The 16,389-nt window shown below is 52.6% G+C and overlaps 1 protein-coding gene across 1 annotated transcript; it reads left to right on the top strand.

The window, feature by feature from the left end:
• The first annotated feature begins 1,812 nt into the window (after positions 1 to 1,812).
• DLL3 (delta like canonical Notch ligand 3) lies at positions 1,813 to 11,436 on the top strand. The gene is made up of 9 exons (XM_037021663.2): positions 1,813 to 1,909; positions 2,029 to 2,310; positions 3,175 to 3,232; positions 4,133 to 4,375; positions 5,418 to 5,635; positions 6,532 to 6,754; positions 8,128 to 8,719; positions 8,910 to 8,994; positions 9,337 to 11,436. The coding sequence occupies exons 1-9, from the start codon at positions 1,841 to 1,843 to the stop codon at positions 9,340 to 9,342; spliced, it is 1,776 nt and encodes a 591-aa protein (XP_036877558.1). The 5' UTR covers positions 1,813 to 1,840; the 3' UTR covers positions 9,343 to 11,436.
• Positions 11,437 to 16,389: the final 4,953 nt, after the last annotated feature.

The raw sequence follows: 16,389 nt of genomic DNA, 5'->3' as shown, positions 1-16,389 counted from the left end.
ACTAGGTCTTGGTCTATGCTTTGGGGCTACAGAACCTGTTTGAGTAGAAGGGATACAGAGAGAGGGCCTCACATGTCAGCCTTAGGATCCCAGAGTATATCTTGAAGGCACTAGGGAGTAATGGAAGAGTCTATGCAAGAGAGGGACATAGATTTGTGCTTAGAAAGACCTGATAGGCCAGAGAGGTCAGATGTGGGAGAGAGGACTTGCAGGGGGTAGCGGGAACTCAGAGGAGATGCCTGAGCCCCTTGGGAGGGAAGGCCGCCTACAGGAGCGGAAGTCTGAATGGCGAGAACGGACTTACATAGAGAGAGTAGAAAAAAATACAAGTAGAGGGAAAGCTGTGCAAAGGAACCTGGGATGTCTGCACAATTTGACCATGGCCCTCCCCTGATCAAAACCCTCCCATGACTCCAGTCCTCAGGAGTAACAACACTCGTTAGATTGAATTCTTTCATTTATTAAAAATTACCAAGCACCTACTGTATGCCTGGCTCTGCTGGGCTGTGCTTTGTTGATCACTCTTCTCTTCCCTAAAAGAAAAATAACAAATATAAATTGAACCTGTGTTTTCTCGTATAATTATTAACCTCTAAATATTAAAGTTTTTTATTCTGGGGAGAAAAAGTTTACTCCATTTAAAGGGTTTTGCTGAGCACCTGGCACAGGGTAAATTATTGCCAGAGGGCTGGAGCATCTGCTCCTAACTGGCTTTCCTTGCCATGGTCCTGGAATACTAAGGGGCTTCTGGAGGGCCCGGGGTGCCCCCGCTCATTCATCCTGGAATGAGGGACAGGGCCCTGATATGTGAAGACGAATTTCCTGCCCATTTGCTCTTCACACCTTCCGGAGGCCAAACGGACAGCCCAGCTGCGGCCCAAGGGGGGAGGGGCGCGGCCGCCCGGCAGATGGCGGCATTTACATACAGCTGGGAGCCTCTCTGAGGCGGGGAGGGGGGGTTCCTCGCCCTGGCGTCTGGTGCACCCGTGATGCGGGGTTTGGGAGGGTGGCTTTGTCTTGGGGAGGGGAACACTCAGGAGCACGAGCGCGCGCGCGCGTGTACACACACACACGTCTACAAAGAACCCCTGACCATTATATTCACACATTACTGCCTCCGTGGACCTCCCACATCCAGTCTCCTCCACACACGGACTCTCAGTTTTTCACAACCTTACAGAAATCCTACCATACACCCAGCCACCTAGAGGCACCTGCACAGACCACAAAAGCACAGGTTCATACGACCACGCACAGTGGTTCAGGATCTCACATACATACATACTCATACATAGAGAAACATACAGCCACATAATCTCAAAAAGTCACATGATCGCCAAGTCATGTACATTTCCATTCTCCCATGCAGGTCCGCGCGTGTACACACACACGCACACACACACAATCTTAGAATTACTTACAACCTAACAAACAGGCTTAACCATATACAATTTCAGGCACACGCAATCCACACAATCTCACCTCGACACAAAACCACAAAGTTAATGTATATGTATTCCTCCTGTAGCTCTTGCTCGTAACACACATACACTCACAGAATCTTAAAATCATATACAAGTTCACATCCAGGCTTAAAACCCCTTACCCCACCCCACACACAAAATCGCGCGCACAACCACACACACAAGGTCATACACTCTCTACACTGCCTGTGCCCACGACACAATCTCCAGGCTGCTCCCGCACGCTCCCCTTCCCCTGCGACCTCCTCCCCTAGGGTCTCCTGGAGCCGGGTGGCTGCCTGAAGGGGCGGAGTCGTCCTCTCAGATAAAAGGCTCCGGAGCCAGCAGCTGCGGCTCTCAAGACCCCCCAAAAGGCCATGGTCGGCTCGCGGATGCCTCAGCTCCTGTCCCGGACGATGATCCTGGCGCTTATTTTCCTTCCTCAGGTCACAGCAGGAGTGGAAAGGGTTTAATGACAGTGGGAGTGGGTGCGAGGCGGGAGTCCTGGGGAGGACGCCTGTGCCTCTTTCCGCGTCCCCTCACCCTGTGCCTCTTTCCGACCCAGGCACGGCCGGCGGGCGTCTTCGAGTTGCAGATCCACTCTTTCGGGGCAGGACCGGGCCCAGGGGCTCCGCGGTCCCCCTGCAGTGCCCAGGGTCCCTGCCGCCTCTTCTTTAGGGTCTGCCTGAAGCCAGGGGTCTCCGAGGGGGCCGCCGAATCTCCGTGCGCCCTGGGCGCGGCGCTGAGTGCGCGCGGGCTCGTCTACACCCAGCAGCCGGAGGCGCCAGCGCCTGACCTGCCGCTGCCCGATGGCCCCCTGCGCGTGCCCTTCCGAGACGCCTGGCCTGTGAGTCCCGGCCCTTGGGCACCCCTGTGGAACGGCCTTACTCAAACCTCGACTGCCTTCTCCCCTCCAACTTCCAATAACCCAACCTTGCTCCCTGGGGACCTTAAATTCCCAGACTAGTAACTCTATCATCAAGAATCTCACAATCAGACCCATAAACCCTATCCACGGGGGACTCCAAATTTTCTACTCCAACTTGCCCTCTGGGGATCCCAAATATTCTGATTCCAGCCCTGCATAGTTGGGACTCCAAATTCCCTGGACCCCCAACTCACCCTCTGGAAGTCATAAATTCACAGAACCCTGCCTCTATTTCTTGAGAATCCCTAAACACTGGGATATTAAAAATTATCCCCAAATTTCCTTTCACCTAGGGACCCTCCCACACCATGTCTTGGGGACCCCCAATCTCCTCTCACCTGTTCCTTCTCAGATTTTCCATCTGGAGCCCATATTCATGACTCTTTTACCTCCAAAATCCTGTCTCCCAAACCACAACCCCAAAGCACAGAGGTGAGCAGACCTGGAATTGAATTCTAGATCCTTGGCCTTTTGGGCAAGTGACTTTCCCTTTTCCAGCCTTAGTTTCCTTATCTAAAAAATGGGATCATCACGGTGCCTCACAAGGGTCCCTTTTGAGGGATTCACCCAGGTATCTTCAGTATGGTACTTACCGCATAGTAAGTGCCCAACAGAGAAAGCTAAACCTGGCATTCCTTTGATGGGCCAGTCCCTCTTAGAACTGTCTCCTTCACCTGCCTGGTCCCCAAATTGATCAGCGCCCTTAAGCTCTGGCCTTCATCGAGTAGCCACCTTGACCACTGTCTTCCATGTTTTCCCTTCCCCCCTCCTCCCCCCAACCAGGGCACTTTCTCTCTCATCATTGAAACCTGGAGAGAAGAGTTTGGAGAGGAGATTGGAGGTGAGTCTTCAGTCCTGGGACTACAGTGCAGAGTGTGGGTGTGCCAGGCTTTGGGGACTCAACGTAAGGTCCTGGCGGGGTAGACTGTTCACAGGATTGCTGGACCCATGCTATCCTCACAACTGCAGGAGAGTGATGCTGGGTGTTGGTGGCTGTCTTCCTATGGTGAAATTGAAGGCCCTGGAGTATGACAGAGTATCTCAGAGTCCTGCTCTGTCACCATCTGATGCTGAGGACCCAGGGTGTAATATGAGTTACTTCTGGTTCTTAGGGGACTTTGGTGCCGTGTGTGTGTGCATGTGTGTGTGTTCTGTCACAGTGGGGGTTCTGTCACCATTTTGATAGAGGAAGCTCCTGTGGTACAATGTTGGCTTGTAAGCCTTGCTGGGGGGAAACTGCCACTCCTCCAGTAGCCCAAGGCCTCAGGCAATAAGGTTAATTTATGGTCTAGTAATTGGGATCTCTTGCCACCATTTTGATATAGGAGGATCCTGAGGCACAATTTGGGGGTGTTATGACCTTACTTCAAAAAGCTGTTATTGCTCCTTGGCCATAGAGAGATATCAGATGTCACAGGATGTCAGACGGCTCATCACTGCTTTAGTATACATAGGTTCTGAGGCAAAATGGGGTATTTCTGCTTATATGGGAGAACTGTTATCATGACGGTCATAGGGCACTAGATGGCATCGTGACATCGAAGGTCCCAGAACCATTAGGGGAGGCTACCGCCCTGCTAACGGGGTAACTGTCATTCTTAGGGCTCGGCAAGGGGTATTGTGGCCTCGCTAACTTGGTGGTGGAGGGGGAGAGTGAAAGCCCACGCGCTCCCCTCTATTGTTGACTGAGTCCCGTCGGTGCGGCCGGGCCCACTCCAGCGCCGCTCCCTTCTCCCCGCAGGGCCCTCCTGGAGCCTGCTGGCGCGCGTGGCCGGCCGGCGTCGCCTAGCGGCCGGGGGCCCGTGGGCCCGGGACGTGCAGCGCGCAGGCACCTGGGAGCTGCGCTTTTCGTACCGCGCGCGCTGCGAGCCGCCCTCCGCTGGGACGACGTGCGTGAGCGTCTGCCGCTCGCACAGCGCGCCCTCGCGGTGCAGCCCGGAACTGCGCCCCTGCGGGCTGCTGGAGGACGAGTGCGAGACTCCAGGTGAGTCCGGAGTTCAAACTCATTCCCTCCCCAGCCTTACCTTAGCCCCGCTCACGGGTCTCCGGCGCCCCTTTCACAGTCCAATTACCCTCTTCAAGGATCTGAGGACCCGAGAGGCCTTTCCAGGTACCCAGACAACCCTTTCCAGGAATCTAGGAATGCCGCGGACCACCGCCCGCGCACCCCAGACCCGGCTGCAGCTCTGCTCACAGTCCTTAGCGCCCTGCCTCCATCCAACTACCACTCTCGGGAAAACTGAGGACTCTAGACTTCTCTCTAGCACTGCTTAGGCACTCCAGCTCCCATTGCTCTTCCCAGCACTCTTGTCCCAAATAGGAACCCCACGCCCGTTTCCCAGGCTAGTACACTCCTGTTCCTCCTCTGGCCCATACCCACACCTTTCAGATGCTAAGAACTCTTCTAATTCAGGACCTCTCCCCAACCCCACCCAGGGGCATTGGGAATTCCTCGAAGCTCTCCCCTATTGCCTCACCAAGGGATCCTTCATCCTCCCCGCCTGTAATTGCAGGCCAGACCCCACTGCTTTCTAAAGCTTGGGATCCCTGACCTCCATCCCGGGCACCCTCAGACCCCTCCCAAATTTCTGAGCCACTTGAAGCCTGTAGAACTCCCAGGCTCATCCAGATTCTCCCAGACCTGCCCTGATCCAAGACCCTCCCATTTTCCGTGAAAGGTCAGAGGTCCCTCGGAACCCCCAATCCCCTTCCCTCCTTCTCTCTCCAAGCTCAGATCTGGAGCCTTCACTCCATTCTCCTTTCAAGAGCACAGATTCTGGAGCCCAGTGGCCTGGGTTCAAATCCTTGCTTTGCCACTTCATAGATGGTTGAGTCATCCCATCTCTCCAGGTCTCAGTTTCCGTGTCTGTAAACTGGGTGTTACAACATCACCTAGCCCAGATGGTTGTCTCACAAGTATGAAACAAGGTGGTACACAGAAAATGCTCAAGAAACTTCTCTGATTCCTATTCTCCCGACTGTTCTTATCAATATTCCTCTTCCCTCTGACTCTTCTTTCCCCACAGAGGCATGTCGAGCAGGCTGCAGCCCAGAGCACGGCTTTTGTGAGCAGCCAGATGAATGTCAATGCCTGGAAGGCTGGACTGGGCCCCTCTGCACCATCCCTGTCTCAGCCAGCAGCTGCCTCAGCCCCAGGGGCCCATCTTCTGCCACCACTGGATGTGTTGTACCTGGTCCGGGGCCCTGTGATGGGAACCCATGCGCCAACGGGGGCAGCTGCAGTGTCAGTAAAACTGCCTTCCACCTCACCCTGATCAGTACTTTACCCTGGGGGGTCCCACTGACCCCTGCCTGAGGTGCTGCAAGCCAACAACTTGGGGAGGGCTGTGGGGAGCTGTCAGAGTGGGCTTCCTGGAGGTGGGGTCCAGCCAGCATTTGGGATTAGGTGATGGGAATGGGAATGACGAGGGCAGACCCGTTGGGTGGCACCTGAAGGTGTGGATGTGGGCATGGTGAGTCCTCGGGGGCTATAAGCTGCTCCCCACTGGGATAGAGGACAACTCAGGGCTCAAGGTAGGGGGTGGTGGGGCCAGGTGGGTTGGAGATTGGGAAGATTTGGGATGGGGCATCAGAGAAGGTTTCCTGGCCATGGGCCCAGCACTGGGGCTTCTGAAGTCCAGTTTGGTGGAGGGAAGGTAATTGGAGAGGGTAGACCAGGTACGTGGCCTGGGGTAAGCAAAGATGTGGTGGGAATGAGCCCAGTGTGGGTCACCTGGACACTGACAGCATGGGACAGTGGGAAGTACTCAGGGGTCAAGTTAGGAGGAGGGCCTGAGAAGGGGAGATCCAGAGAAGGCTCCTCAGAGGAGATGGCTCAGTGCTAGGACCTTGAAGTAGGACTTGGCTGTATGGACAGAATCAGGGAGGGCTGACCAGGAACAGCATTTGGTAGGCAAAGGTGTAGCCGTGGGAATGGGATCTGTCTGGGCCTCCACAGCCTCCCCATGGGGGGATGGATGGGCAGACCCAGAAACAGGGAGCTGACTTAGGGGCTGTCTGTGGATGACCTCCCAGGTAAGGGGCTGGACAAGGGGCAGTCCCCCATGCTCAAGACTGAGGAGGGGGATGGGAGTTTGCTCCAAGGAGACCCCAGTCTGAAGCCCTCTTGCTCCTGCCCAGGAAACACCAGGGTCCTTTGAATGTGCCTGTCCCCGTGGATTCTATGGGTTGCGGTGTGAAGTGAGCGGGGTCACATGTGCGGATGGACCTTGCTTCAACGGTGGCTTGTGTGTGGGAGGTGCAGACCCCGACTCTGTCTACATCTGCCACTGCCCACCTGGTTTCCAAGGCTCCAATTGTGAGAAGAGGGTGGACCGGTGCAGCCTGCAGCCATGCCGGAATGGTGAGGTGGGGAAGACAGACCGTGAGGGATAGGGGGTGGGGGCGGGGAGATCCCTGCATGGTCAGTGGGCAAGAGCAGGGCTTGGCTCAGGCAGCCCCAGGTGAGAATCCTGGCTGTGCTTCCTCTAGCCTGTGGTCTAGGGAAGTGATCTTTCCCCTCTGCCCAGCCTGTTTTTCTTCTGTAAAATGGGTGAGGTGGGATTCCTATCCCATAAATATTTTTTTAAGCACCCACTGTGTGCCAGGCTCTGTTCTAGGCTCTGGGGATACAGCAGGGGATGAAACAAAAACCCCTGCCTTCATAAAACTAATGGGGCAGACAGACAATAAACAAGGTAAACAAGTAAATTATATGGGAAGTTAGATGGTGATAAAAACTAAGAAAAAAAATAAAGCCAGAACGGGGATGGGGAGTGTATATGGAATGGCAGGTTGACATTTTAGCCCTAGTGGTTAGAGAAGACCTTGCTGAAGGCAAGGAGGAGCCATGTGGGGATCTGGAGAAGATTATGTTATAGGCAGAGGGAACAGCGAGTACAAAGGCCCTGAGGTAGAATGTCCCTGGTGTATTGAGGATCACAGGGAAGCCAGTGTGAGTGAGACAGAGTGAGTGTAAGTGTGGGGTGAGTGATGAGCAATGTGTTCAGGGAGGTGACCAGGGCAGAACCTGTGGGACTTCATGGGCCATGGCAGAGTTTTGGTTTTACCCTGAGATGGAGCCACAGGAGGGTTCTGAGCAGTGGAGAGACGTGAGCTGTTAAGATATCACAAATGTAAAGGACTCGGTGCATTCTTATTATAATATTAATTCTCTCCAAAACACTCACTAAGTGCTCAATCCGGGCTGAGTGGTACTAGGGACACAGTTACTAGGACAGCTCTGGGCCCTGCCCTCATGGGAGTGCCAAACCAGAGAAGACGGAGTCGTCCTCAGAGCCCACAGTGGTCAGGGTTGTGAGGGAAAAATGCAGGGTGAGGATGGAGAAAGAGTCAGTGAGGACTTCCTGGAGGAGGGGACATTTGAGCAGAGACCTGAAGGGTGAGCTCGGGAAGAAAAATGGTAAAACCAGTGGGAGAAAAGGAGGAAGGGTAAAGGGAAGGGGCAGAGGCCAGGTGGTTCAAACACGTTCTGTTAATATACTTGAAGAGAGAAAAAGAGACTGAACCAAAGAGGTGAGCCTCAACTAATTCAAGACTTCAGCAGCAGAAAAAAAAGCAGCCGGCTGTCCAGACAAACCCCAGAGGTTGGCCCTCGAGCTAGATGGAGACGGGACGTAGGGGAAAGGAAGGGCGGGGATTAAGCTGAACGACAGAAGTGCGGGCCCGCTTGGGGCCCCTCCCCGCGGCCGCGCCCTTGACGCCCCCTTTCCACAGGCGGGCTCTGCCTGGACCTGGGCCACGCCCTTCGCTGCCGCTGCCGCGCGGGCTTCGCGGGGCCGCGCTGCGAGCATGACCTGGAGGACTGCGCCGGCCGCGCCTGCGCCAACGGCGGCACGTGCCTGGAGGGCGGTGGCGCGCGCCGCTGCTCCTGCGCGCTGGGCTTTGGCGGCCGCGACTGCCGCGAGCGCGCCGACCCGTGCGCTGCGCGCCCCTGCGCCCACGGTGGCCGCTGCTACGCTCACTTCTCCGGCCTCGTCTGCGCCTGCGCGCCCGGGTACATGGGCGCGCGCTGCGAGTTCCCAGTTCACCCAGACGGCGCGGACGAGGGCGCAGACACCTTGCCCGCGGCTCCGCTGGGTGTCAAGCGTGGGGACCCGCAGCGCTTCCTTTTGCCGCCGGCTTTGGGACTGCTGGTGGCCGCGGGCTTGGCCGGCGCTGCACTGCTGCTGGTGCATGTGCGACGCCGTGGCCCTGGCCGGGATACTGGGTCTCGCTTGCTGGCAGCGACCCCGGAGCCATCCATCCACGCACTCCCTGATGCGCTCAACAACATGAGGACTCAGGAGGGCCCCGGGGATGGCCCGAGGTGAGGGGCTGGGCTGCAGATGCCGTTGCTTTCCTGGTTGCTTGCATCAGCCTCCAGTCCTGCTCCAGCCCTTTTTTGGTTGGGTCATTCCACAGTTCCCCTAGTTGCTCTGGGTTCCCTTCCATGGTAGGTGGAGGAAACAAGATTTGAGAATTTAAAGGATCTGGATCTTATTCTTTCCCTTCCGCAGCCCGTCAGCAGATTGGAATCACGCTGAGGATGGAGACTCCTGTGCGATTTACGTCATACCTGCTCCTTCCATCTATGCTCGGGAGGTAGCCATCCCCCTCCACTCACTGCACACTTCGGGCACGCTGCGCCCACGCAGCCCCTGCTTTTTTGTGCCCCTCTTTTACTTTACCTGTAATATGTGGAGGGTAGAGTCTCTGGAAGGTCCTCAAGCCCACTTGCCAGTTCTGATTTAGCTTAATTCTATCTTGCATCTCTCTTGCTGTCGTTTTAAGTTGTTTGCCACTTTGTCTTTGGAAGACCTATAGGCCTCAGGAGGGCCCAGTGGGGAGCCTCAGTCAGAGGTTCACTGATTTCCAGGCCCTGGGGAGAGGGAGACGAGGCAGCGGGCAGCCCTTTCTAATGCCTCCTACTCATTTCCTTTTCAGGCCTGACCTGTCCCTCCTCCACCAGTGCTTTGAGACAACCTGGATATTTACTTGGTGGTGCCCAATCTCTGCGGAGTGGCTGGGAGAATTTTACCCTTGGAAGCTGTACATAGTACTTATTTATATCCTATTTTTCTTCTCTCCCCGTCGCTCCAGAGACATCTATAAAGGCTGTTACTTTGATCAGTGACGAATCATCGGCTGAGTGCTTTGTATTCCGTGTTGGGGCTGCAGGAACAGATTTTTGTCTCCTTTGAAGAATAACAGGACTATGTTGTAGGGGTCAGAAACAACTCAAAGTGGTTTATATAAGAAAGAACTTATTTGTTCATAATAAAGAAAAATCCTGTGCTAGGTGTAGATTCAGCAGGACAGGGTTCAGGGCTCAACGCTTGCAGCTGTCTCTAGGATGACTTCGTATGTTAGCGGCTTTCGTTGGTCCTGGCTTGTCACGTGGCTTTGCCTGAACTAGCGGCCAGCAGTAAGGCTTATTTTGATTGGCCGGACTAGGTCACTTGTCTAGTGCGTGGCCAGAAGTAGGGTCAGCGCGTTCAAATCACATGGAATACATGGACGAAGGGGTGCTCCTCCCTCTACCAACACTCGGAGGTTGTTGACGGACATGAGTGCTTCACCTGGCAGGCAAACCAGCAGAGCAGTCAGTGAGAGCAGAAAGGACCCGTTTTACAGAGGAGGAAGCTGAGGCTCAGAGAGTGAAGGAACTTTAACAAAAAGCAAGTCAGTGTGGGAGCTGGGATGGAGTCATCCTGTATGACGCCTTTATGCTAAAGAGCTTGTAGGAATTTTGTGGGCGTGCTATTCATATTTGTTTCTAAAAATACAAAAGGCAAACTATGTTGGCTGCCTGCAACACCCTGATGATGTTTATAAGGTATTACACAAAACATTTCATGGGTAATTTAATAGAATTTCTAAAATGAGAAATACACATTTCCTTAAATCCAGAAGTTAACATTTTTAGGACTTTACCTTATACATATATTTTCACTTGTGCACAAAAGGATCTGTATTGCAGTGTTGTTTATAATAGCAAAAGGCTGTAAACAGCCTAAATTTCTGATGAGAGGGGACTGGTTACATTAATTATGGGCCATTTATAAATAGACTGTTATACAGTTGTTAAAATTTTGAGGCAGATGCATTTGTGCTAATCTGAAAAAACAAGATGCAAAAGAATGTACAGGGTGCTTCATCTGTGTCTTTAAAATGGACTATATGGAATTCCACTTATGGTATTTCCAGCAAAATATGGAAACAACCCAAATGTCTGTCACCTAGTGAATGGATAAACAAAATAATATGGTCTATCTACACAATGGAATATTACCCAACCATAAAAAAGGATGATGTACTGTCACATGCTAAGACATGGATGAGCCTTGAAAACCATATGTTAAGTGAAAGGTGTCAGTCACATTGATCCCATTTATGTGAAATGTCCAGAAGAGGCAAATCTATAGAGATAGAAAGTGGATTAGTGGTTGTCTGGGTCTGGGGGTGGGAATGGAGAGTGACTGTAAATGGCAGGAGGGATTTTATTGGGGGGTGGAAATACTCTAGAACGACTGTGGTGATGGTGAATAACTTCCTAAATTTACTAAAAATCTTTGAGCTGTGCATTAAAACATTTTATGGCCTTTAAATTACACCTCAATAAAGTTGTTGTTTTAAGAAATAATTAGCAAGGGAGGAAAAGAATAAAGGGGCAACCTATAGAGGAAAAGAGGTGTAAAAGATGTATTAACAGAAACAGAAACTATAGTGTTAGGCATACACATTTGCGTGAAAAAACTAGAAAGCATGCAATGAAGTGGTTACTGTAAAAGTTTAGCATAATGGTTTCTTGTGGTAGAGCGACCTTGAGAATTGTGTTTGGCAGGGGGTGTGCAGAGGGATAAGGGGAAACTTCTGTCGTCTGATACAGGTGGTGGTTACAGGGATATTTGCCTTACAATATGTCATTACATTATCTAAGTTTTATGCAGCTTTCTGCATCTGTGTTATATTTAACCACAGAATGTGTGAAAGAACAACACAGCCAGTTGTTTCAGTTGTTTGTTGCCACAATAATGCTGCATAAATCCAGTGGCATAAAACACTAAACACTTTTTTTTGCTCACAAGGATACTGGCGTTCCATTGCTTGGGTTGGGCTGGGCTCATCTGGGAGGGGCTCATGAGGGTGTGTGTAGTAAACTCAAGGGTTGGCTGGGGGCTGGCTGCTCTGCTGTGCTCCGCAGGGCCACTCAGCCTCCAGAAGGACAGCCCTGGCCTTTTCTCATGGCTGAGGCAGGGATCCAGGAGAGAGAGTGGACCCTGAGGAATGTCATCACTTCCCCCACCCTTGGCCAATGTGAGTCTCAAGGCCAGCCCAGTTTCTAGGAGTGGAGAAACAAACCCCCATCTCTTGATGGGAGAAGGTACAGTCATATTCCAAGGGCCTGGATGGGGTTGGGATGGAGAATTGGGACCTCTTTCACAATCAGTGTTTAACACTGGAATACCTTCCCCCTTTGGAAGTGAAACCATCCAGGCTGTTGGACACAAGATACCCCCTTCTCGTCCTTCAAATTACAGGGGGTGTGGCTCTCAGACAACTGAAAAAGCTATTTTAGTCCTTGACAAATGGTAGGAAGCAAGACTGGCAGTGACTAGGGATGTTGATGGCACTGTTTTGGGTGTGGATAAAGGGAAAGTGCAAACACTTTGACTTGTCTCTGCTTTTCCATGTCCTGAGATTTCCTTCCAAGTGAGATAGAACAAAGCAGAAGATCTAGCAAAGGGGGAATCTTCCCTAATTTTGGGAATATCATAAGACAGTTAATTACACACTTAATGCTACTTCTACCACGGGAAAAAAATAAGCCTACATCAGCAAATTTCTGCCAACCCTCCTTCCCCATATTTTCTAGGGGAAAGTCGGCTTGGACAATGCCCAGCAACAATGCCAAGAACATCAGCCAAAGGATCTGCGTATTCCTTGAATTCAGCCAACAGGTACCATATTGAATACATACTTAAACCTATAAATTCTTCCTTCGAGTTTCACTATATTGAATTTCTGTGTCGTGGGGAATAACTCTACCATTAAAGAATAAATGGACATTGACACAAAAGCCTATTATAAAACAGTGCTTAATTTGAGATTAAGTACAGACATCAGTGCCAGCCCATTATTCTGTCTAAGATGATTCTGATACTCAGAGGCAAAGGGTCTTTGCCGCCTTGAACCTGCTGAGAATTCAGTTTAAAAGCAAAGATGGGAAGATGCGCTACACTCTTCATGTTTTCAATTAATGACTTGCATATTGAAGGAAGGCAGTCAAATCCCACGGGCTGCCCTTTCTGCTGTGCTTCTGGTGGAAAGGCTGCCTCACTCATGGCAGAGTCTCGGCACCATTGCCGTACACATCCATTAGTCACTACAGGAGCAGAACTGGCTGGGTTATCAAATAGTGATGACTGGAGTTCTCTGATTCACCCTCATTCAGCTCCACCCAATTCAACAGGCTCTTTAAAACACAGACCCCGTTCAGGGTTTTGCCTCACGGGCTGCTGCAGGCTTAGCCTAAGGTAGCAGCTACAGGCCAAGGAAGACCATCTCAAATTATCAGAGTTCGCAGGAAAGGAAAAATTATTCTGGTCCAAAGCCCTCAATTTACAGGTGGAAGGAAGCAGAGCAGACTAAGGTGGAAGGCATTCCACATCAAGGGAAAACTTGTAACTTTTTTTTCTCTTTCATCAGAGCTTTAAATCTTTCGGGCCAAAACTTAGTGCGTTTAGCACAATGACAAGCATAAATAAAATAACCTAAACGATCACTAAAAAAAATAGTATTAAAAAAATTGAAAGTCTACACATGCACAGAAAGTAGACTGCCTGGGTGCAGATCTTGGTTCTGCCACTTATTTGGACAAGTTGCTTCTCTGTGACTTTCCGTATCTGTAAAATGAGAATAATGTTAGAATCTGCTCCAGAAAATTGTGAGTATTCAGGAAGTTAACATGTGCAAAGCATTTTCAGCAGAAGCTGGCAACTAGTAGATGCCCAGTAAAAATTAGTTCTTGATATTATAAGAGGAAAGCCATTTCAAAGTCTATTTCACAGAGGGGCTAACTGAAGCCCAGAGAGGGTAAGACTTGCTTAGCATCACACAGAAAAGTCGGTGTCTTTTATGATTTTTTTTTGAGACCAGGCCCAAGACTTAATACAGGAAGGGGTCAGGGATTGGGAAGCACAGTGGGTCATGACTCTCTTCCGTGCAAACCCTTCCACGAATCCAGATAAGGTCTGTACCTGACCTATGGTATTGGAACAACAGCTGTCTGCTGGCTTTCACCATGAACCGAGGTTACATGTTGTTATTGGGGAAAGGGAGAACATGAGACAGGAATTCTATGTACTGTCTTTCCAGTTTCTTGTGTTAAGCTATGTCAAAATAGAAATACTGAGCACCTACTGTGTGCTACGAGCTGGGTATTCAGCAGTTAACAAGAGAAGTCCCCACCCTGGAGGAGCTCACAGTGTGACAGAGCCATTCACATAGTGGTTAAGGGCCAGGCCGCCCAGATCTCTGGAGCTTGTCAGCCTCCGTGTGAGTCCTGGCCCTGCCCCTCACCAGCTGTGGGCATGTGTGTAGTACATCAGTTCTGTTATTGTTGCTATTATTTTTTCTCTCAAGATTGCTCACTTGTCCCTTCTTCTGGGAAGCCCTCTTAGATTGCCCCAAACTGGTTCTAGCACTGGTTCTTCTGGGATCCCAAAGGTCCCCAGGCTTCCCTCACCGTATCTCTGCTGCCTCTGCCTGTGCCTACCCCCGCCAGCCCTGACCACAGTGGGTGCTTATTGTTTGGTGATGGGTGTATCTCCCCTGCAGGACAGGGAGCCTCATCACTAGGCCAGGGCTTGCCTCATCACTGTAGTCCCCAAATTAATCCGGTGAGGAGCAGTGCACAACAGGCATTCAATAAACATACTGAAAGCATGAATGTTAGCAATAGTGAGGGGAGCGCTGGGCAGGCTGTGTTCCTTAACATGTGCAGCATCTGAGGTTCAGGGCAGGGAATTACTAGGCGAGATCGAGAGGCCCTGCCGCATCGCCGGCCCTGAGCACGAGACCCTGTGCAGCGGGTGTAACTCGGTGTAAGGTGCCCCCTTGTCGCCTTCCATTTTAGAACTCGGGCTGGTGAGGTTCCTGCCGCCCCAGGAAGGAGGGCGGGGCGGGATCCCAGCCGGGTCACCCCCCGCCCCAACCCCCGTGTACAGCCAGGCGCGGGCTCCAGTCCCCTCTCTGGCCCGGCCTGCGGCCCCTGCCCGGGCTACAACCCCGGTCAGGACCCCGACTCCCGGCCGGGCCAGCACTGCCATCCGATCCTCGAACTTGGTCCGGACTGTAGCTGCAGCATCAGCACCGGTCCGGGTCGCGGTCCCGGTCCCAACCATGGCTCCAGCCCCAGTCCCGGTCCGGGTCCCGGTTCCAGCCTCAATGCCAGCCCCGGAACGGGTCCCGGTTCCAGCCGCAGCGCCAGCCTCGGTCCGGGTCCTGGTCCGGGCGCGGTCCCTGCCTCGGAATTCTTCCTGAACCCGGCCCCACCTTTGGGTCTGCGCGGAGAACCTGCCCCGGGGCCCATTTTGTCTCCTGATGAGGATCCTGCACCCACGCCGTTGAGGGAGACACATGTCCCATCGGTCGTCCGTGGATTCGAGCTCACCCAAGAGCCCTTTCCTGAGCTCACCCCACCACCCCGTGATTTGCTGGGGAACACCCTCGTGTCCACCCCGCCGGCGCACCCACTGGCTCCCACGTTGATGGATTCCACTATTGGACCTACCCGGACACCCATCGGGGGAACGGTCCAGTCGTCCGTCACCCTTCCCATTTCTACCAACACATTCGCCTTCACCAGCGAGAGCTTCCAAGTGGACAGCAGGATCCTGATTCGAGTGATCTGGTGAGGAGTTGTCACCTGTCTCACCTGCCTTCCCCCCTCCCCGCTGGGAAAGGGCTGCACGGGGTCTTCTCGGGGGATTTGAAGGTAGGATGAGGGGACGGAGTCCCGATTCCCGGCTGGAGACTTGGCCCCACCTGCCAGCCTCAGAGGAGTTGAGGAAATAAGAAGGAGAAAGAGACACCCACCATATGGGGAAAGGAAAAGAGACAGCTGGAGAGAGACAGAATGGGAGAGATGGCCAGGGCAGAGAAATGAGGGGAAAAACGAGACAGGGAGAGGTAAGTGGGAAAGAAGCTTGTAGAGCAGGAAAGAGGCAGGGAGGATCGGAGGGAAAGACAAAGCACACGCATTCACCCCTGGTCTCAGGAAAGCTAGGAAAGGTCACTGCTGTCACTGTGTTTCTTGCTACAGTGAGACTCAGCTCTGGGACCACACAGAACACAAGCCAGACTCCTTTGACCTCTGCACTCGCCGCTCCTCCCCCTCGCTACCTGGTTCCCCTCCCCCACCCCAGCTCCTCTCCCTCTCACTGAGAAGTGGCCCCTCAAATCCCACCTCCAGACAGGAGCTGTCTGCAGCCCCCCACCCGTTGCCTTCCTTCTGGGCACTCTGGCTTTGGAAGAGCTGGCAGCCTGTCCTGGGGAGGGAAGCAGGTGGCTCTGCTTAGCACTCTGTCCCCAGCGCAGGCCTGGGCCATGGCGGAAGGGGCACTCGGAAGTGAATGAATGAAGCTCAAAGCAGAGGTTTGAACCTAGAGTTCATCTCCTCAATCCCCTCCTCTGTGCACCTCCTTTCTGTCTCTTTCTCTGACTCCACGGATCGTTAAACCATTCAACAACTGTTTATCTAGTGCTTACCAGGTCCCAGGCCCTGTTCTTGGCATCAGGGACACAGCAGTGAATGAGACAGAGATCCTTATCCTTGTGGTGCTGGCATTCAGGTGTGGAAGGCTAGCAATAAGCAATAAATACGACCCATGGTAAGTTGTCTATTGTCCTAGAAGGTGACCCGTACTATGAACCATGCTATGTGTGGGGGGTGGTCACAGTTTTAGCTGGGGCAGTCAGGAAGGCCTCACTGGG

The sequence above is a fragment of the Manis javanica genome, chromosome 17 (genome assembly GCF_040802235.1).
Source record: "Manis javanica isolate MJ-LG chromosome 17, MJ_LKY, whole genome shotgun sequence".
NCBI classification, from domain to species: domain Eukaryota; kingdom Metazoa; phylum Chordata; class Mammalia; order Pholidota; family Manidae; genus Manis; species Manis javanica.
Note: the sequence above shows the minus strand (reverse complement) of the source record. Positions and strands in the feature narration are given on the sequence as shown.

Coding starts and splice junctions, on each gene's coding strand:
- DLL3 (XM_037021663.2), top strand. CDS start 1,841: ATGGTCGGCTCGCGGATGCCTCAGCTCCTGTCCCGGACGATGATCCTG. Junction 2,311..3,174: donor CCTTCCGAGACGCCTGGCCT/GTGAGTCCCGGC, acceptor CCCCCCAACCAG/GGCACTTTCTCTCTCATCAT. Junction 8,720..8,909: donor GGCCCCGGGGATGGCCCGAG/GTGAGGGGCTGG, acceptor TCCCTTCCGCAG/CCCGTCAGCAGATTGGAATC.